General features: G+C 37.7%; 2 protein-coding genes and 1 non-coding gene across 3 annotated transcripts; all 3 read left to right on the top strand.

Moving 5' to 3' along the window:
• Positions 1-4,045: 4,045 nt before the first annotated feature.
• On the top strand, positions 4,046-5,781 carry LOC108595008 (probable cytochrome P450 6a14). Its single transcript, XM_017980142.2, has 2 exons — positions 4,046-5,278; positions 5,336-5,781. Exons 1-2 carry the CDS (start codon positions 4,195-4,197, stop codon positions 5,749-5,751), a joined length of 1,500 nt encoding a protein of 499 aa, XP_017835631.1. The 5' UTR covers positions 4,046-4,194; the 3' UTR covers positions 5,752-5,781.
• A 4,280-nt stretch (positions 5,782-10,061) lies between these two features.
• Trnaw-cca lies at positions 10,062-10,133 on the top strand. Its single transcript has one exon. It is a non-coding gene; the product is annotated as a tRNA-Trp (tRNA).
• A 2,791-nt stretch (positions 10,134-12,924) lies between these two features.
• On the top strand, positions 12,925-14,320 carry LOC108595009 (serine/threonine-protein phosphatase alpha-2 isoform). Its single transcript, XM_017980143.1, has one exon. It carries the CDS (start codon positions 13,075-13,077, stop codon positions 14,176-14,178), a length of 1,104 nt encoding a protein of 367 aa, XP_017835632.1. The 5' UTR covers positions 12,925-13,074; the 3' UTR covers positions 14,179-14,320.
• Positions 14,321-23,414: the final 9,094 nt, after the last annotated feature.

Below are 23,414 nucleotides of genomic sequence, written 5' to 3'. Positions count from 1 at the left end.
CATTGAGAATGCTATGATTTATGCAGGCTTTTTATAGAATGAAAGGTGCTTATTAGGGGCTTACCTTGAATCAGTTGACTTTGCTCTTTCGAGTTGTATCTGATTATAATCTGTAATGATAAAAGGTTTGAATATAGTAAAAGAATCGTTTGATGCACTTATTTAAATTGGATTCAACTCTTTTGATTAAAATAAATTCTTTTATAAATATATTTTAATACAAAATTGTATAAAGTGTTTTATGATGTAGCAAGTTCTATAAATTAATAACTAAATATTTTACTGTAGACACAAATATAAAATTGCATTAGATTATAATTCATCAACAATGTTGATGAAAGCGATAATAAAATAATATCTCAATGATGTACATATCGATTGATATTAATATAAAATTCTAATGAATGCAATGAAAGAAAATGCTATAAATATAATTTCAGCGATGTATAAATAATATTAATGCATTCGACTTGTTCTTATGCCAATAATTTATTGTACTAATAAATACTCAACAGACGGCTACATTATTTCTCTTTGTAATTAAAATATTCACTTTAGAATATTTATTATAGTAACCAGATTTATGCGTATAGTAGATTTATGGAAATCCATAATTTTCTTTTACGAATACTAAGAGATATCAAATTATTATCGAAACTCAGAGTCAAGGCGAAGGAAATTTTTGTTTGTTATCAATATCGACATGAATGTTCAAATGCATGTATTAAAATAAATATTTTCAGATACTAAAATTATTTTCCAATATATATATTTTCTTGTTTTCTTTACAAAGCAAATATAAATAAATTATCGCACTTAGCCAGCAACTTATTGTGCATACGCATCAATCAAATTGAATTTATGAAATATAAAAATATTCTTCGATTACACGCATTTTATAATATGAATTTATAATCTCTTTACTTTTTTTCCTCATTTTTCAATTGCCACTCTAGCCGCTGCTAAAAGCCCGCACATAATATTCATAAAAGCCGCTCATATGAAATAAATAAAGCCGCTAAGTGACCACACTTGATTGTCGAGCACACACCCACGGCAGGCAGCTGTTACATTTATTAGTGCCCACCCTTCACTCCCCACTGACAGCTGCAGTGTTAGTGCTAGTTGCACCCCGAAAACAACTCGACAAAAATGCATTTAAGCATCGCACCTAATTTCAATTAAAACGTAGCTTAGCTCATAAGAATTCTCGAAAAGTGGTTGGAATGCTTGTGCAGCCACGAAATAAATATAAATAATGGTAATTTGTAATTTTTAGGTATTTCGACAAGGCACCGACAAAGTGAAAATGTAATCATATTTCAAACCGAGCACCGAGCTCGACTCACGTACTACAAACCCAAACATATGCCCTAATGATTTCAGGTGAGTGCACATTATTCATTACCAGGCAACAATACAAACAAACCGACAGCGACACCCCTAGCCCGACTCCGTGCCCGTGCCCGGGAGTCCTGTGCTTAGGCTCGCTCCGCTCCGTGTTGATGTGCATGTTATTATCCATTACACGGCACACCCACCCACAACACCCCCCAAGCACAACTCACGTAAACGTATGACTTAACCCTAGGCATGCCACTACTTTTTTTTGCTTTTGCTTTATTTGCTGTTGTTTTTCACGTTGCCTTTTTAAGTATTATTAATTGTCTGCCATGTTTGCTCTTGCCACAGGATATATGTTGCCCCCATGTGTGTGTGTGTGTGTTTGTGTGCTTGGAGTCCGGAACTGAACTGAAATGGCACTTGGAGCTGAGTTACTGTGACTGCTGCTTATTTGTTGCCTGTCGTGGCGGATTTTGATAAAAATCTAATTTAGAAATTCATATTTTGTTTACCTCTCGGCGTCTGCTCCACGCTTACACTAGAGTTGATCTCCCAGCACTTTGGCTACTTTATGGTTCAGTGAGCTTATTTCGAGCTGCCTAATTTGCCAGAAAATTATGGCAAGCTGATTGTGCTCAGCAAGTAAGAACAATGAGCTAAAAGTAGCTTGGAGTCAACTTAAAAGAAACTATTTGATAAGAATAAGTGCAGCTTGTGAATGGAACTAATTATATAATTAGCGATTACACTAGCTACTACTAGTCAGTTTATTTTAGCACTTAAGACTCCTGAGTTAAGTTGGGCACTTTGAAGGTTGAGTTCGAACACAACCGGAAAAAATTATTGGAATAATTCGATTTAATATATTAATTCTTTTCTTTAATTACTCTTACATTGTTTTTACTTTATTATCGATAAAAAAGTTTTATCTAAAAAGACCATTTGTGATATTCATGTACGAATCCCGCGGATTTTTTGAAGATGCCTGCGGTACACGAATTTCAAAGAGGCCCGTGCTCATCTCAACTACAGAGAGAGAAATAATGCGAATTCAAGCTGATCTTTTCATAGTTTATCTATTTACAGAACTCAAACTTTCTTAAGCAATTCCAAGCTTATACGATCAAATTAAAGTGAGGCCCCTTTAGCTAGAATGCAAAATATTGAAAAACCTCAGTCTTCACTTTCTCAAACTCTGTTTTGTAGTTAACCTTTATATCTAACAACTCAATCGAACATAATTTTTCTTTTCTTTGCTATCTATTTTCAAACTCTTTCATTCTCTACATTGTTTCTAGGTCATTTGAAGCAATCAACCGCATAGCTCATTTCATAAATTTTCAAGTGCATGGCTTGCACTCATTGCTCATTGCGCATTACGTTCATTTGGCTGCACTTTGCAAATCAATGTTGCCCCCCAAAGTTGCAACAAAAAGCTGAAAGACAAAAGGCAAATATATGAATTAGAGAAAAGTGTAACCCTCCAGGGGGTGAGGGGTACAAATTACACACTCAAATGCAGAATGCGAAACGTAAAACGAAAAGCGTAAAACATAAAACTTTTTCCTCTTTTTCCAAGTCAAGTACAAGTTTACGGGCTCAATTAACTGAAGGAACATTGGCCCAGAGCTTGAGGCGAATGAGCTAGCGAAATAAAACAGGAACGAAGTCCACATTCGTGTAGGCAATTGGACATAATTCGCTTAATTTATGCTGGCAACGCGGCCAAGATTGTTAAAGATCTAAAAGAGAGAGAGAGAGGTGGAGAGAGAGGAAACTTTGCAGCTTGTATCCCATAAGTTAACATGTTTATTTGGGCTTTGATTGGACTGTGGATACGAGTCATAATTTCAACTTTCCAATAGCTACAATTAAGTTAAGCCATACAATTATCGCCAGCTGTGAGCTGCTAATCGCAGTTCCGACTCCAAAGTTACCCCCTTGCGTGTTTTGACATGTTAAGTGAGTCCACTTTGTGCGACCGAAATTTACGAGCTCCGATAGAAGATCATTTCCCATTGGCTCAGGTTGAGTGCATTATTTATGCAATGGCTCTTTGGGGACAGCTGTTGACGCATCCCAAAGATTGTGGAGCATTTTGTTTACAAATGTCTTCATCAAGCCAGCGCAGATAGCTGAGTGGGCTAAAAGGGCATTCACACATCTGAAGCTGATCGACATAACCGACGGTAAAAGTGTCAAAATTTTAGATATTTTAGCTGCAATAGACAAAATTAGCACAGAGCTGTGAAAAAATAAATATAAACAAAACATAAATGCAAAACTAGTTTAGCTTTATCTTGTCTGGCGTATCTTTAGCGATAATCACTTGCCAAGTCATAACTACACTGAGCATAAAAAGTGAGCTATTTATAGAATTTTAGATGAGAATAAAAATAACTTGCATGAACTTTGCTTTTGGCTTGACTTAATTTACTTAGACAATTTACTCCAACAATGATATAAGAATGTAAACAAAGAGAAAGAGCGAGAGGTTAAGCGAGAGCAAGAGAGCATGCAAATATGACTAGCGCATGAAACTGCGACATAGCTGAATGAACATTTCAATTGGAGCTTGTCTACACTCAAAGAATAAACGTTAAGTTTAATATACTAATATAAGAATATAATACACAGATCTAGCATCTGAAAACTCTGTAATGTCAAAATGAATAGAATCTATTTATATAATTTCTTTAATTTGTAAATTCCTTAATATTTTGAATTCATTTCAATATCTCAATTTAAGTGTATCTTCTGGATCGCTTTTTCGCCAAGTGTAACCGCACCGTATAAAGTGTTTTGATTGTCAGACTAAGCGATCAGTGAGAAAGCAACAGTCGTTTCGGAATGGCGTTTTGGTGGCTTTGTTTCGGTTGCTTGGCCGCACTTTTGACTACAATTTGCATTTTTCTAAATCGCACATACAGCCACTGGGCGCGTCGGGGGGTGGTACACGATAAGCCGGTCTGGACCTATGGCAATCTAAATCAAGTGGGTAAAAGTCTGTCGGCAGTAGAAAGATTTCGCAATTACTATGAGAAATACAAGGGCAAGGCGCCCTTTGGCGGCTTCTATTTTCCATTTCGCGAGGCTGCAGTGCTTTTAGACCTGGACCTGGTCAAGCTGGTCATGGTCAAGGATTTCAATAACTTTGCACATCGTGGTAATTACAGCAATGAACGCGATGATCCCATATCAGCGCATTTGTTCAACTTGGATGGTCATGCCTGGCGCGATATGCGCAACAAATTAACACCCACTTTCACCTCATTGAAGATGCACCAAATGCTGCCCATAGTGCTGGAGATTGCGGAGCGCTTTATGCTGGTGATGCAAAAAGAGCTGGACAAACACAAGGGGGAAGAGGAGTCACCAGTGGAAGTGAAGGATTTGCTGGCGCGCTTCACAACGGACATCATAGGCAGCTGTGCTTTTGGCTTGGATTGCAACAGCCTCAATGATCCGAAAGTGGAATTCCGACGTATGGGCAATAAGACTTTTACGGAGCGACGTCATGGACGCATTGTCTTCTCTTTCATTCAATCTTTTCCTAAGTTCGCCAAGTGGCTCAAACTGAAAACAGTTCGCGATGATGTCAGCGCTTTCTTTAGACGCGTCGTGCGTGAAACTTTGGACTATCGTGATCGTAATCACGTCCAGCGCAAGGATTTCTTCAATCTGCTTATGGAGCTTAGAAAGGATCCGAATGGAGGTCTTAGTTTCAATCAGATTGCAGCGCAGGCTTTTGTTTTCTTCCTGGGTGGGTTTGAAACCAGCTCCAGCACCATGGGATTTGCTTTGCATTTACTTGCATTACATCCGGAGATACAAGAGCGTGGTCGAGAAGAAGTTCAGCAAGTGCTTTCCAAGCACAAGCAGCTCAACTATGAAGCGCTAAAAGAACTCAAGTATATCAAGCAGATTATGTATGGTAAGTTTACGAAATGGAAATCTAAACTTTTTTACTCAACCCTACTTAACTTGACAGAAACCCTGCGAAAATATTCAATTGCGTCCATTCTGTTGCGTAAGACTTTGGAAGATTATCCAGTACCAGGTACATCTTATGTGCTGGAGGCGGGCACACCCATTGTCATACCTGTGGATGCCATACATCATGATCCTGATGTTTATCCCGAACCCGACAAATTCGATCCGGAACGCTTTACTCCCGAGGCAATGGAACAACGCCATGCCGCTGCCTTTTTGGGATTTGGTGCAGGTCCACGCAATTGCATTGGCTTGCGTTTTGGCGAAATGCAAACGCTAGTCGGTCTGGCTATGCTCTTAAAAAACTTTAAATTCTCCCCCGCCAAAGCTACCGAAATTCCCTTACAAATCAACAAGTCGAGCGTCTTTTTGCAAAGCAAAGGCGGCATAGTGCTCAATGTGGAGCGGGTGTAGTAGTAGTATTATTTAAAATAAATATTTTTCCAGACTGCACACAATCTTTAATTGAAACCAGAGCAAGCTAAGCTGCTTATCAAATTCGTTTGCATACACAGTTGCTTGCATAAGTATTTACATATGTGTCAGTCAGCATTGTGTGGCAATGTGGGTTAAGCAATCGAAGCTATTGAAGTGAGACCGGGCTGCTGTAATTGGCTGAGTCGGAAGTAAAGTTCAAAGTGACAACTACATACAAATTACAATTAAAGATAATTCCAAATTCAAAGTTGGAGTTAAACTCGAAACACTTTCGCTGCTCGCAGTTGCTGTTGACACAAAAATTTTGTCGCCTGTCAATTAAGTCCGGAACTCGACGCGAGTTGCGAGTCGGGAGTGATAAATAAATTATCACATACACCTCTAGAGCGGTGTAGGAGCAGTGGCAGTAAAAGTGCGACGACTTAATTAGTTATGTGTCAGTGGCATGTTGATGCCACAAGTATTAGCAGCTGGGCATGATTTGTCGCACAATAAATTATGCAACATCATAATGCCAAAAATGAAGAGCCGCATGGAAAGCCAAGTTACGACAGAGTTGATGTCTGACTGACTGTCTGACTGTCTGTCTGTCGCTATTGTTGCGTGTCTTTGTTCAATCATCATCAACAACATCCACGAGCTGCTTTTGCATGCCAAATGTCTCAACTGAAAGACTCTCTTGTTCTTCTCTAGACACACTCTTCTATATAAATAAGTAAATAGTTGCTGACTTTTGTGTTGTTGTCGTCGTCGTCTCATGTTGATTGTAATGTTGATGAACCTGAATTATCACATGCCGTTTGATGAACTGCAGACACGCACAATACTTTGCGGCTGCCTATAGTCCAAGGTGCTTGACACACACACACATACACACACATGCATACATATTGGTGTGTTTGTATGTCTATTTGTCAATTGAGGCTCTTGTAAGATGCTGTGACCAACTGTCAACTTGATAATCTCTCGACACTTTGATGAACTGTTCTCTCTTCCTGCCTCTCTTTCGCTCTTTTACGTTCTTTTGGCATTGATAAATTGTCGACATTGTTGTAGCCCGCAGTCGCCGCTAGATGTCGCTAGGCTCTCTTATCAATGTAGGCCGTGCATAATTTTTTTCTATTTTTATTTGCGCTTCCTCTCAGTCTCTCACTCTCTCTCTCTCTCTCTCTCTCTCTCTCTCTCTTGCTTTGTTGCACTACATGTAAACGACTCGGACATTGATTAATTTCATAGTTAATTTGTCAGCATTAATCAGTATTAACTTAAATGGGCTTCAACACGTCCCACACAACAAAAACAACAGTTGTGCGAGTTCTTTAGTCTGTCATGAGCATTAGAAGCGCTTTAACTTTTAGCTCGCTGTTGTTGTTATTTTTTTTCTATGGTTTTTTTATATGTTTTCTTTTAATTAATTTTTGCATAAAGCTTAGCTTAGTTGGCTAGTCTTACTGTATGCGCATTGAAGTGTATTTTTCAATTAATTGCAGCGGATTTCACTTGATGCTGTTGTGCAGGATTTAGATAATGAAGCAATTAGCTGATGAAGCTGCTGCACAGGTAAGTAAAGCAGCTGAGCAAAATACTTCAATTAATGCGCAACTTAAAGCTAACTAATTAACCTATTTAAAAGTTGAAATGCAAGTACAGTTGCCTACAGAGTTGTCGTCTTACTTTGGCGGCACATGCGTTGGAATAGTCGCTAAGGGGTTAAGCACGTTTATGGGTTAAACAGAGCAAACATTAACAGCATGTAGACTTCCTTTCAAGCTGTCGACAATCTTTTTACTTCATCACGTGCATGTGTGTGTGTGTATGTGTATAAGCAAAATGGCGGCCCAGTGCTGAGCGCAGATGGACTTTGCTCTAATGCAACACGGCGAATTCAAGTGGCGAACATAACGGTAAACATGCTAAGCGGTTTGTCTGCGCTCACACACAGCAAGGAAGCTAAAAAGTCAACGGTAAATGTTTGCCCAAGCCAAAGCCAAAGCCAAAGCCAAAGCAATAGTCGCAGTAGATGAAGTAGAAAGCAGACAACAAGAAGAACAACAAACAAGCGATAAAGCGCTTGAAGAAGCGCTGATAAAAATGCAAACACTTTTAGCCTCAGCCAGTGCAGTGAAAGTGTTGCGGTTGGATGGGTGGCTGAAAGTGGGTGGTAACAGTTACTTTTTTGTCTGCCCAATTGCGGTTTATTGTTAGTGCTGCTCTCTGTTCTCTATCCTTGTGCCGCGTCCTGCCAATTGACGGCTACTTGACATTTGCCAGTGTTTGCACACTCAACGCTTTCATTCTTTCTTTCTCTCTCCCGCTCTCGCTCTCTCCCTCTCGCTGAGTAAACATTGCACAGACTAGTGCTGCCCCCCACTCTTTGGCCAGCAAAAATATTATTTTAGCGTGTGAAAAGTGTAGAGTGCTATAATGTTGAAGCAATATACTGTATAACAGTTTTCCTTTTACAATTCACACACACACACACATACAGACACACATGTGCACACTCGCAGCTCAGCTGCCAACAACTTGACTTGACTTGACCTGAGACTTGACTAAAGACAACTCTGCCAAGTTTTTAGCACCCCAGAGCTCTTCAAATATTATTTTTCATTTTATTTTTTTACACTCACTACTTGTCTCATTCTCTTTTTCTCTTGCTGTAAGCTGATCAAGTGTTTCAGTTGTGCTAACAATTCATTCACATATTGTTTACACTCCAGTTAAGTGTCCTTGCGCATAGAAAGCTTCGAGTTGTAACTAGTGAGGATTTGATGTATTGAATTTGAAAAGTAGATGGAGTAAATTGCACTTTACTTATAGAATTGCTTTCAAAATTAATTTTATGTGCAGTTTTGTTTTATGAACTGCTTCAATAAAAATTTCGATAAAATACCAAGCGGGTCTAAGCAAAGGCCGAAAACCTCAATTGGTAAAAATATTTCTATTTAAAGTCACTACTACTAACAATTCCCATCAGTCCTATCCAGGCGATATAATTTGCAAAAATAATAAAGAAAACAAATCGGCTTATGAACAATTTAAAATAAATAATTTAAGAAATATATGTATCGGGAACGGGCCTGATTCGGGCCGACCTAATATATTTATTTTGGGTTCGTGCCTAAAAAAATGAAGCATGCCCAATTCTGTTTGTAGTGCCATTGATTCCCTTTTTGCTTGTCATCATTCTTTTTATTTTTATGCTCTCTACTGTTTACCATATTTTATTTTAATTTTTATGTTTTTCATAATTACTCTTATCCTATTGTAAACACGTACTAGCTGCGCTTACATTTCCTCGAGCGTGTGAACTTGTCTAAGACTGACTGTAAATTTTACGATCTATATCCGTTGGAATAAAGCAGATCGGAAATACTAAACCCATGTAGGCAGCCGCACTAAATATGAACATTGAAAGTCATAAATATAAAAACATAAAAAAGTAGCTATAAAAAAAAAAAAGCGAAACCAAAATAATGCTGGGGAGAAAATTAATTTCTAGACAATGTCAACAGCTGGAGTTCTAGCGAAGTGCATGCCCACCCAAATTGCTGCCCCCCACACACACTCGCGCTCACAATTAGTCACAATAAACCTGAAGAAGCTGGAGAAGAAATCAATTTCCCTGCCCCCCAACCCCATAAACTTTATCTACATGCATTTCCATTTACAAGCATCCAGCTGATAGCAGCACTGGAGTCGCCTGGCTAGTGTATTGAAAATCAATGAATAAATAAACAGACCGCTGCACCGCATGTGTTTTATTTTTTAAATGTGTGGTGCAGCATTTTCGTTCATTTTCCAATGATTTTTCCGGCTTTCATTGTTATTCTTAGTGCTCTCGCTGCTTGCGGCTGATTTATATTTATTTTTTTGTTTAGCTTGTGTGAATTCCAGCGACAACGACGACAGCTCTAAAAGCTTTGTCGGCGGCACACGTCTGGGCCATAAGCAGGTGTTCAATGCTCTGATATGAAACGGACTGAAAATCTATATAAATTTTATGTGTGTAGCTGCCTAATGAGTTCCCTTATCTAGTAATGCACTTTGTGTGTTCACCAAACACAATTTCAGGTTAGAAAGGGGTTCATAAATTAGTAAAGCGTCCAAAGAAATTAAAAAACATTCAACTTGAGATTAGCAAAAAGTCTCCAAACCTGTTGCAGCTGATAATGTATACAAATTTCTATTTATAGCTTGCGCGTGTTTCATTCTAATTTTGCAATTGTTCCATTCCATTTCGTTTCGTTGCTTAACTTGCCATTTAGGGCCGCCAACTTTCACATGACTCCGTGGCGCAACGGTAGCGCGTCTGACTCCAGATCAGAAGGTTGCGTGTTCAAATCACGTCGGGGTCAATCCAGCAGTTAAATATTTATTTTATTTTTTATAAATTCTTTTTGTTTAAGTTTCGCTACTGATTACTTAATTAACTACAATTATTGCTACACACACAAAAAACAATTGTAAATGTCAATAGTTGTTTTGTCGCTTAATTACAACTACAACAACAACAACAGCTGAGGTCAGGGTCGTTGCCCATTTGAACCCCCAGTTAGAAGTGTTAATTAGTCGGCCCGCAAAATTCATAAACATATTTGATATTTACGCATATATTGTGTAATATAATTTATGTATTGACATTTAAATGCACAGCATGCATGTAATGTGGGGCCTTTTCCCAAAGAAATTCAATATTTATGCCACTCTGACATTTCGAGATTTTTGTCAATAAATATTTAATTGATTTTGGCATATGTGACATATGCTATGGGTTAGACATTGATTGATGTCTGCATCATATCAAATATCAGCAAGCAAATGGAAAGGAAACAATTTGCAATGAGCAAATAAAATTAGACAGCAGTGTTCAACTTACGTTTGTATTTTTGGCTTGTTGAACTTACCTGTAACGAGAAAAAGTAATGCATATTTATTAATAAAATGCAATCGATTTGAGCCACAAGCTTTCAAACAATTATAAACAAAAAGACTGCCTATAAATAATGTATATGTTAAAAGCCAAAGCACACGCCCATTTGTAAAAGCTATGGCTAAAAATCAAAGTCGAAAGACTGACCCCCCGCTCTCCAAACCATTAGCACAAAAACTCAAAGAGCACTTGTCATTGAAAACATTTGTGAAAATTCCCATGATCAGCGCAAAACTGTAGAGTCAATAGTTGTGGTAGGGAGAGGGGAACGGTCGGTCCCTCATATTTCCAGACGCATCATATTTTCTAGACGCTCATATAAACAAATAAAAACCCATTAACAAAAACCAACAACAAGAGCAACTGCTGCTGCATTGATGTATGCGCTGCCCCCTCCACCACACTCTCTTTCTTTCACTAACCGCTGCCCACACTTTGCGGCGCGGCTGCTGCGCTGCTGTGATTAACGACGCATTGTGAAGGGTGCAAGAAAGTAGCGACGAGCAATTAACAACTACAACGACAGCGGCGACTGCGACAGCGACGTCGACTGCATACTGAGCAATCATCTCAGCGTGTGTGCGGGCGCAAGCAAAAGAATGAAAAGAGAGCGATAAGCAGCAGCAGCAGTTGCAGTCCGTTAGATAAGCGTACAAGAGAGAGAGAGAGAGAGAGAGAGAGAGAGAGAGAGAGTGAGCGCAATAGGCTCAGCTGTATTTGTAATCTATTAATAGCGCAAAACACAAGCAGCGCACACACACACACTTAATATTTTCGTGTGAAATATTTTAATATTTGCTGACAAAACTAAATGCAAAGAGAGCAAGCAAATCTGTAGTGAGTGTAAGAAAGGGCTAACTGTATTTCTTGAGCAAATATTCAATCAAAGCAAAGCATGTGGGCTACCAACTTCACTTGTCGAACAGAGGCCTAAGCAAAGAAATTATTTATGTGGGGGTATTTCAATTTATAATTGTGCTTAAAATTAAATTAAATTTGCTGTCGCTTGCTTTTGCAATAACAAAAACATATTAAATATTTCAGTACCCCTCTTAATCCACGTCCCTGTCCTTGGTGCTTTTGGCGTTCTACTAATCAGCGAGTGTCACATTTGTCTCATTTCAGGGCTGTTGCTGGTTTCGCAGAATTCCAATCGTTTTAGCTGCTTGTCACATGCTCGTAAAATCAACAAAATGCAGGCGACTGTTGTGACACTTGGCATGACAACAACAACAACAACAACAACAAGCATAAATGCAAAAAACAATGAAAACAACGAGACTAAGTTGCAGTTGGCAAAATGTTTAATGAGTGACAGGCCAAAGTAGAAATCTGCATCTGCGGTAGGTTAAAACCAGGCTGGGATTTGTTTCCGGACAATGTTGGCATTGGAGTTGTTGTTTTAGGGGAAGCGGGAGGTTGGGGTTGGGCCTTGAGCCACCCTGTTTGGGCCCACCCACTTAAAATGCGTTGCTTTTTGCATTCTGTGTCAGCTGTCAAAGCCAAGAGTGAAGATGCCTTTGTAATTTTTATGTGTTGCCACTGCACTGGAGTCGGGGCAGGGCTATGTGGGGGGTGTTGGCGTTAGGGGGTGGCTGTGGGCCGCCAGGCAAAGTGTCCATTATGTTGATTTGAAAAATAAAAGCAACGGATGTGAAATCTCAAAGACGAGCCACAGAGCACAAATTTAGTTGATTGAAAGACAGTTATGTGTGCTGCAGTACTTTGTGTCACAAATCTAAGCCTGAGATTTGTCATACATACAGAGCAGCATATTTGCCAAAGGGGGGTTGAGACAGGGAGGTGGAGAAACTGTTCTGTCAATCAGCTAAAGCAGGGTGGTGCTTATGTGGGGGTAAAAATAAGCAGCTAATTTAAATGGCAACAATAGTCATAGTAATCCAATGGTCTAGCTTGAAAAGTGGTTAGAAAATGGCATAAAATTCCCAATGACTGTCCCAGTAACTTCATTGATTACCAGAGCGGCTAACGTTTATACAAAATATTGGTGGAATGAACATGGGGAAATCCCAACATTCACCTATCGTGCTTCTTATCCCAAACAATACCGTAGAATTTAGTAGTTTAAACAGATTCTATAATTCACTCTTTTCATTGTTAAGCACTCCAACAAAATCAACAACAGAACAGAAGTGAAATTATTTACATTCATTGTAATTCCACTCACTTTTGCTCACAACAGATTCATTTGTGTTTATTTGTACAGAGAGAAATACGCTTCGTTATTTTTATCAATTTAGCTCGCATTTGAGCATATAAATCAAAGCAATTAAGCCACACAGACTTGTTGAAATTCTAAATTGTCGCACTTCTTGGATTTTTTAATTCGAAAACAAATTGTAATCATGTCGTCGTATCAAAAGCGCGCCCCTTTCAATTTTGTTTCAAAGGAAGCAGCTGTTGGCTACTGTATGAACTACATGGTGACAAGAAGTCGTTTGACCAATACACCACTCAATGCATCCACCTCCAGTATGAGCAGCTATGAGCTCAAGGCTAACATCGATGATATCATCGAGAGACTTACACAGCCGCCCACCATGGGCACCTATCCAGTCACAATGGCCAGCAATCCGCAGCTGGCAGAGTATGAAATCAAAGCAATTTGTCAGAGTGCGCGTGAGGTGCTGCTGAAAGAGTCTTCCCTACTCGAGCTAAAGGCACCCATTAATATCATAGGCGATATACATGGACAGTTTGGCAATTTGATCAAGTACTTCAAGATGACGGGTTTTCCACCAAAGACGAAGTATCTGTTTCTAGGGGACTACGTGGATCGTGGCAGACAATCGATAGAAACACTCACCCTTCTGCTGGCCTACAAGGTGCGCTATCCGGACAGCGTCTTTCTGCTGCGTGGAAATCATGAAAGCGCCTGTCTGAATCGCATTTATGGTTTCTACGATGAGTGCAAGCGACGTTTCAACATTAAGCTGTGGCGCTGCTTTGTCGATTGCTACAACTGTTTACCCGTAGCTGCGGTGGTAGAGCATAACATCTTCTGCTGTCATGGCGGACTTAGTCCGAGTTTGTTTAGCATGGATCAGATACGTCAGATCAAGCGACCCTGCGAAATACCCGAACAGGGACTACTCTGCGACCTGCTGTGGTCCGATCCGAGCAACAAGACCATCGGCTGGGGCATAAGCGATCGAGGAGTGAGTTACACCTTTGGAAGTGATGTAGTGCGCTCCTTTCTCGCACGGCATGGCTTTAGTCTCATCTGTCGCGCTCATCAGGTGGTCGAGGATGGTTACGAGTTCTTCGCAAAGCGGCAGCTCATCACCATCTTCTCAGCACCCAATTATTGTGGAGAGTTCGACAATGCCGGCTCCATGTTGTGCGTCGATGAGGATTTGCTTTGCACCTTCCGCATACAGAAGCCCATGAGCCGGACCTGTCCCAATCTGATGTTGCCCAACTTATCCAAAACCATATCCAGCTTGTAGTCCAATCTCAGATTCGATGTTGTGCTGTGTTGTTTTCCTTTTAACCTATAAATTCATCAGCGACTCTTTCTCATAGCAAATTCTATTTATGGGAAATTCTATAAAAAAGCTACTCTAGTTTTTATATCTTTTATTTTGTGCATCCAATTAAAAGAAAAAACATTTGGAAAACTCGTTTAACTTTTATTTAAATAGCTATAAAATATTGATTAAACACGCTCTTTGTGTTAACCTGGCCTAAGTATATTAAGAGCAAATTTAATTAAAAAGCAAACTAGAGACATAAAAAAAATTGCTACAAACTAATTAAATAATTTGTTTTTGTCAATCGCAATTAGTGTTAAATGTAAAAATCTCAACGCGCGTGGCAATAAACAACAATTTGCTAAATTATAGTCATTAATTTCAATGCAGACAAAGTCATAAAACGAAATGAAATTATTGGGTGCAATGAGTTTTATAATATCCGGGTTAATTGCCAAGGCGCTCCGAGGGCATGGATAATGATGTATGTACTGACATAATTACAACAACAACAATAACCAACAACTGCAATATGAATGCTAAAAAAAAATTAGTAAAATGCATTAACGTAAACTTGTTAAAAAGCATTAAATGACATTGCAAATTGCAATGGGAATAATTTAATGACTGTCCATTCGGCAAAATGCTCAATTTATTTGAGTGTATCGAGTGCAGATGGACGACACCAGATAGCAGCTAGCCTTGAGCCAAATTGAGCTATGATATATGGTTGTAGATTGGGTGGTTGGCTGGTGGCTAACTAATCAACATTTGGAACGCAAGCTTAATGAAATCAAATCAAGATCCTGCTGACAAGCAAAGCAACACTAATCACAAAACCCAAGAAAAATACAAACTTGCAACAAAGTTGTAGCCAGGACAAGCAGTTGTCATGTCCAGACCAGACCAGAGCTAAGGATAACAGTAGCCAAGGAAAACAGACAAGGACCTGCACACACATTAACCTCTTGCCCGTAAAAGAGAAACAAAGTCAAAGCGCATAAATTTTACTGCATCTGTTCATGGAAGACAAGCTGCCAGCAATAGGAATACGAATATGTATGTTAGATGCATAAGATACGAGACGTCGACTTGGACGTCGACATATATAAGCCGAAATATCCACAAAACTAATCTGCAGGCGGCAGCTGAAGAAAGTGCAGGCGAGGATTTACATATTAAGCCATTTTTAATTTACGACTTGCCAAAAAACCAGCCAGCCAGCCAAGTCTGAAAAGACGCTATCCACACACTCGCACATACGCCTGACTAAACAGCAGATAACGAATGTACAAGGAACTGAGCACAGATGTATGATAAAGGCGCCAGTCGAGCAAAAGGATAACGACAGGCATGCAGCATGCCAAACTTCTGCTAAACGAGGGCTGTAGCCACATAACGGCAATGCCAACAAACGCACAAGAGCAGAAAGGAAGAAAACTTCCTCTCGCTTGCTGGCCAACCCTCTCCCAAGGTTTTCCCAATGTCAGTCAGTCAGGCCCAAGAACAACAACAACAACAACAACAATGACAGTAATAAAATAAAAGTAAATTCATGCTTTGGTTTTTTTCTCTCTTCGCTCTCTTCTCTACTTCACTCCCACACACTGTCTCTATGGGCAACTGTCAAAAGTTGACATTGACGCAAAAGTCTCAGCAGTGAAACTGTTGTGACGCCTCTTTAGCTGTTTTTCGTGTTTTCCGAAACTCCCAAGAAGAAAGTGAAAACCTTGTTGGTGACTTGCTTACCATTGTTACCTGCTGGGATTTGTCTGCATAACTCTATAAATTTATTGCGAAACTCATGAAGTTTATCAAAAGAAGAAGAAAATTGTTCTCAATTACTTCGAGAAGTTTTGTAATTTCGAAGCATTATTTTATATAGAAATCTTAAAGCATTGCAGAATATTCGCTTCATGAATTCCTAAGCAAATATTAAAACTAAACCCTTTTTAATAACTGCTATATAACTTTAACTTTTGAAGCTCATTATCAAAAGAAAAACGGAGGAAAACAATTCTTTTCAATTAGTTCAAGAAATTTTTCAATTTCTGAGAATAATTGGATATAGAAACCACGACTTTTAAGATTTAATACATAAGCTATAGAGATATTAAAGCATTGCATAATATTCTTTTCATCCACCCCTGAACAAACACGACAGCTAAGCTCTTCTTATTGAAGCTCATGATGTTTATTATAGGAAGAAATGAGGAAGAAAATTTTTTTCAATTACTTCAACAATTTCTGCAATTTCTAAGAATAATTGTATATAGAAACCCCGATTCATTATTAAATATACAATTTATAGAGACTTTAAGGCCTTGTCTATTTTTTAAACAAGTCGTTCTTATAGCTTAGATCCAAAATAATCTTCTTTTTGTGCATCCCTAAGCAAATGCTAAAGCTAAGCCCTGTATAATAGCATTTTGAGAAAGTTTCTTTCATTCTTCTGTTGCAACAACAGGTGCCAAGCCGAAGACTATGAAATAGCAAGGACGGGGCAATCAATCATGGGGCTTTACCACACCGGATGAGCTCAAAGCTCATACCAAGGAAGCATATGCTAACGGTAGTTTGATGAAACCCACCCCTTTTTTTTGGCAGTGTAGGGTTTGCTTTTTATGCTTTTGCGGTTTTTCTTGCTGAGCGTCAAATGTGACACTTTTTCAAAAGAGAGAACGAGAATTTGGGGGTAACTACCCCTGAACGGAAGGATATGTTGACTGCCTGCCTCACAATGATGATGATGATGTTTTTTTTTCTTGTTCTTGCTGTATGCGAATTTGTGGGAGTTGTTTTTAAAGTTGACAATTTGGGCGGTATTGTTTGCTTGCTTTGAAGTCATTTCCTCATTGCTGCAAACCGAACCCAATGCAGGCCTCCACAGCTAGAGATAATTGACTGATTATGTTCATCTATACATACCGCAAAATTAGCTAAGACCCAAGTGCACTCACCTGAAAGCAAAAAAGGAAAATTATGTTATTATAAGATTAAGCCAAAATGTAGCGTTTAGCAATTTTTTTTGTTTTGCTGTTGCGGTTGACCCTTTTCAAAAATTGCCAACTAGCTGGCATTTAATTAAGACCCCAGTTCGTAATCAAGCGTGCCAGCAAACAACAACAACAACAACAACAACAATGCAATAAAAGTAACAACTCTATTAAAAATATGCCCAGCGCATGATTTATAACCTTTTTTTCGCTCTCAGCCGCAGTGCAGGACAAAAGTGAAACTCATGCGGGCGAAAAGGCAAAAAAATACAACAAATATTAGCGTGACCAGCTTCTAAGGTATTCATTTTTTTTTTGGGTGGAAATGATAAAAAAGTGTTTAAAATTTTTGACAGGATAAGCGGGCGCATTTTTTCTTTATGTGCCAGGGCTATGAAAAATGATGCGTATAAATTGAGAGCTAAACAGGGGAAAGTTTAAACGTAGTCAGCATGACTTGTTGAGTTTGATTAGAAGAAGGACCTCAAACTCAACTGAGGTGAGTGAGCTATAAAACTAAAGTAAGTTAAGTTTCATGATTAAAGGGCAGCCTATTCAAAAGTCTTATCAAAATATAAGGCGCACTTTCTCTCATTATGCTAGAACAGCTGCTCACAATAACTGGATTAATCAGTTAAACAAGCAAAAACAAAAAAAACACGACACAAGCATTGATAATAATAAAAAAAAGCTGAAAATGAAAATGTATGGAAGGCAAAGCCGCAGCAACAATAATAAACAAAGTTGCAGTTATGGCTCAATAAGCCAACAAAGGCGCGTCGTCTGCTCCATAACCACATGATAAAGCATTTTCCAAAAAAGAAAAAATGAAAAACCACAAACAACAATAGACGAGCATGATGAGCAGGCAAGCAAAACAACAACAACATGGAGAGAGGCCCGAGCTTGACTAACGAGTGTAGAAAGAAAATAAAAATGAAAAAAAAAAAAAAATAAACCACAATGAAAATTGAAAAACATTTATTATCGGCAAGGCTGGCAAGAGAGCATATACTAATGAAAATGAGCACAACCCGTTCCAGTCGAGGACATAGGACTCATCCATTTATTTTTTTTTATTGATATTATTTTTACATGAGCTACTGGTGTCGCCACGTCTAAGGCAATTTATGAGGGTTAATAATCGAAGAGCGATTACACACACAAGATAAACACAACATCAGCCTCCGTTCTACCTGCCACAACATTTCCCCCCACCCCACCCCCCTCATTTCTGCACGTACAGTGTGTGTGCGCTATCTTGACTCAGCAAAATGTATTTACGATCCGCTCTTTTATTTTTTATTATGCAGCAAATGCGGGCATTGCAGTCAGCGTTGAATAAAGGGGAGTGTGTGGGGGGGAAACTCTTAATGTGTAGGTGTTTGTGTCTGTGGCGGGGTTGAAGTGTTGCCTGTACTTATTATTTATTGATTATTCAAATAGGCATACAAAAGTCACCTTTTGTCTGCGCGAAATTAATAAATTATAAAATGTAATCAATCATTGGATTCTATTGTACAGATAATGAAGATAGCATTTCAATAGCAAATAGATAGGGAATAATGTTGTGTATGTTCAATGAATAGAACCAAAGATGGAATAGCTAAGTAAAATATTGTGAGAAATGTTTATATAGCTACATATAAGGAGTATCAACTGAATAAAATAAAAAGGGGAAAGCATGAATTGATGTTGATCACATTGATGATAATTTTGCATTTAATTTTATTCAATTGAAATAAAGTCCATGCTGAACATAAAAGCCTGAATATTTTTCTGGTGTTAACTCACACAGTCAATAGCTTTAATTTTAATTTTATTTTTATTGATATTTGTCTTATTTTTATGGATATTGATCTACTGATAATTTTATAAAGTTAAATTATGCAGTAATGCAACGTTTACCTCTAACTAAAATATATATAATTATATTCTTCCCTACAAATGTATTAAATGGTTTGCTTGGATGGAATATTTATTAATTAGTTACAGTTGTCTATTGTTAAAAAATTTTAAAACTTCGCTTGTGTCTTATCGAAAGCTAAACTCTTACAACGTATCCGTTAAATTTAAGGCCGAAAAACTCAAATGAAATGAAAACCCGGAAAATAAAAATATTTTTATTTTCTTAATATTTTTTTATTCTCTATAGCTGCTTTTTTTTTTAACTAATTGTAGGAGGCAGCGACTATTATTTATTATTAAATATACTTTGCAATCAACTGTCTTAACAACTTAATTTGTCATTGCAATAGAAACTAACTATCGGTATTTTCGATTGGGCTTCATCCTGTTGGCTATTGGCTATTAACCATTTCAAACTTTTACGGCTTAGTAATAAATAAATTTTGCAGTTTTGCATAGTTTTGGCCTTGCATATGGCTTTGGACCCTTGGAGTTAATCTGTTCATTATGCGAATATGACGCATTGGGTACTCAACAGTCTTAACTATGACATTGATTGATGGCAGCATAAAGCACAAAACTTCAAGATGAATAAATAAATATTGCATGCGTTGGCTTTTCGCACAGTTAATGACCAACGGCAATGGCATATCCTTTATGACAATATAATGTGAGCATAAAATTAACACAGCCAACGCCATTCGAGCGTGTATAAATAATCCTATGAATAGGCTAAGAAATTGCACATTAAATTTAACAACATTTTCATAAGCGGCAACAATAAGCTTTTCAAAATATTTTTGCATGCGTTGCACGTACAACAATAGGCTGCAAAGTTGAAGTTGCAACAGAGGCGTGAGCATCTAATTCTTGTACACAAATCAGAGAAAAATAAGCGCAATAAACTTTTAAATACACTTTGACTATATGAATAACACGCAGGTTATTGATCTGAAGTTTATGGAATAGGTTGTATTATTTATTAAAAAATTTCAAATTTTTTTGTGTCAATTTTTCGATTTTTGGTGTATGGGGGAGGAATAAAATTTTTCAAAAATATTATCCATTTACTTCGCTAATTGTAGAGCCTAGATACCAAATTTGGTTGCTCTAGCTTTCAAAGTCTCTAAGTTTTAGTTGCTCATACAGACGAACATGTTTATATCAACTCAGTTTGTCTTGCTGATTAAGAATATATACTTTTCCATTTTTTTTAATTTGTCAAAGTGTATAAAAATGTAAATTGCTGGGCAGCAAATAATAATAATAAAAGAAAAGAGTTAAAGGAGTCTGCAGCAGTAAAAATAATCAACGTAAATGTTTCGGGCGACCGCAAAAAGTGACCGCATTGAGCGACTGAGCGACTGACTAACTGACAAACTGACATGCGCTAAATGCAGTTTGGCTTGAGATTAGCGCGAGTTGATTATTTGCTTTGTGTGGGCAACAAGGGGTTAAGCGGGGCCAGCCGTTGCATTATTATGTTAATGGCAACAAAATTTGCAGTTGCAATTGCAGTTGCAAGTTTACAGACTTGCAATTTGAGCGCTGCTGAGCTGAGCTGAACGTGTTGTCCATGCGGGTCGTAAATCCGCAGAGACACTCGCCGAGGCAAACAAATAAACAAGCAGCACTCCCCTCCCCCCTGCCCCAACCCGCTAAACTGAAGGCCAGGCGTGTTGCATGTTGATTATTTTATTGCAATTGACAAAATGCTGGCCAAACGCACAGCTGCGCTCTCTAAAACGTAACCACACATGCCCCATGCCCCACCGTGTGGCAACTGCTTAGCAGCCAGCTGACCAAAAATTAATGTTGCAAATTAAACTGGCGAATTACTTGGCATTAATATAAACAACAACAACAAAAGACAGCGACATCTAACTGCGATTAAACGTGAATATCTTTGAGCATTTTTTCTGTGGCAACTTGCGCCGCATCTTTATAACTTTTAGCCATAGCCATGGCATGTGTGATTAGTTTGTGAGCATTATGCATAAATAATTAATTACAATTAAGTTGCAAACGAGCTTGAGAAATATTGTTGTCCGCTTGCTTTAAAAATATTTACAAATTAATTTATTATTTATGAGCAGCAAACATTAGCAAATGTTGATGATTATTTACTGAACTTTATATAAACAGCAATTAACAATACAAATATTAATAATAAATAAGAGAAGCACTCGCAGAATAAGTTTGCTGCACTTTTTGTGCATAAAAATATTCAATTGTTGTTTATATTCAACAAATGGCTAAACAAAGTTTAATATTTTAATGTTTTGAAAAAATATTATCATAAAAAAAATTGCGTGGGTTTGTAAAGCAATGCAGTTAAAGTCTAAATTTATAGTTTTCAACTTCAATAATTTATGAAATAATGAAAATTTCGACGAAATGAAAAGTCTAAAATTCGAAAATTTCGAAGATATTAAAAGCCCAAATTTTAGAATCATTAATATTATGACTATGCTAATTTATTACTTTTTTATTATTGCTATAAAATTATTCTTCAAACAAATAATTTTTTAAATTTCTGAATAATTTTCTTATAATTTTCTGCTTTAACATTTTTCTTTACGCCAAATCTGAGCTTAAATTTTAAGCTTTACACACTTGAGCTAACATCAATCAATGCTTAACTATGTTTTAAATGATTGTCTAACATTTAAACAATAGATATTTGGCTGCCTGACCACCCAAATGTTTAGCACTTACTTCATCTGTAGCACATAAATAAATGCGCTATCAACTGTAAGATCTAACAAGTTAATTCCCATGTTGAGGTTTGACAAAATTTTATTTCGTTTTAAAAACTTGAAACAATTTATTCTGCTAATCAGCACATCTCCAAACTAAAACAAATTGCCTACAGCAGAGAGACGTATAAAATACCGAAATGACAATGGTAAATGTAAGAAATTTGAATCTTTTGGCTTTATCTAAATTATGCAAATCAAAAGTCGCACTAATTTGTTAGTTGTCGTCAGTGTTTGGGGCTATTAATGATTTTACATGGTCATAAACATCAGCATGGACATATGTCCGATTTCTATATATGCATAAACGCTGGGATATATATCAGCTTTAGCTTTAGCTGCGAAACGATTTGGGGCATAAATTAGACAAGCGACAGGTGTAGGCAGCTGCTGAGTAGAAGAAAAGTTTTCCAAGAGATTGTGCAACACACACACAGACTATGAAACTCAATAGTTTGCTTGTGGGAGTGGGAGGACAAGCCTGAGAAGATGAAGAAGAAGCAGCAGACTGTGTGACACACTTTGTTTGCTGTTTTAATGCCCAATGACACTGACGACATCTTTCTTCTTCTCCCTGATGCCTGCTGTCTTCTCTTCTCTGATGTTCACTGATGTGGCCTCCAGGTGTTTGTCTCGTGTAGTTTGTTCGCCTGATAAGTCACGTCTTGTTTGCATTCACATCCCATTTGGCTTTAAGTTTGACTAATTGGTCGGCATGCAGTTTGGCTTTAAGCTGGCTGCGATTAGTTGTTGCCAATTAAGCTGCACTTTAACTTATTTAAAACTATTATCTGCACCAGAAAAGCCACAGCAAACGCAACCCCCTCCCCTCTCTCACTATAATCAGTTCGAACAAATCAACTTTCGAATGCAAAACCAACGTGACCAGCGCAACCAACGAAACCACCAAAGCGACCACCTGAACCACCAAAGCGAATGCCGAATACGAATTCAAATACTATTCGCTATTTTACCAGCCAAATGTTGAACAACTGGCTAATGTGGCGGCATTTGTCACATGGCCAAATGGAATTACACGATTTAATGCGCGCCGTTAAAGAAAAGCTGGAGCTGGAGCTTGGAGCTTGGAGCTGGCGCTGGAGTTGCAATTGTAACTATGCTAATGCCCAAGCTATTGTGGTTGCATTTCAAATTTCAAACAAATTTCATTTGTGTAACGGTAAATGGAATCATTTTTTGTTTATGCACATTCTAAGTCCGTTTACTGTAGAGCAATTGGGGAATTATTTTTTAGGAATTTAATAGGAAAGTTTATGCATTTTAATTAATTCAAAGGACAAGCAAATTGTAATAATTCAACTGATGGAAGTAATTCAATTCAAAAGAAAATTAATTTCTTGGACAGTTGACGTAATAATTTTGCAAGATAATTTACAATAGAGTTGCTAAATATAAATAAATAAAAATATATTTAAAATATTTGAATCGATATTTTAAAGAAGAAAACATTTTAAATATTGATGAAGTCAAGTTAAAGAATAATAATAAATTAAAAATAATAAAAAAAATTAAAATTAATCAGTTGCAG

This window comes from Drosophila busckii, chromosome 2R, assembly GCF_011750605.1.
Source record: "Drosophila busckii strain San Diego stock center, stock number 13000-0081.31 chromosome 2R, ASM1175060v1, whole genome shotgun sequence".
NCBI classification, from domain to species: domain Eukaryota; kingdom Metazoa; phylum Arthropoda; class Insecta; order Diptera; family Drosophilidae; genus Drosophila; species Drosophila busckii.
Note: the sequence above shows the minus strand (reverse complement) of the source record. Positions and strands in the feature narration are given on the sequence as shown.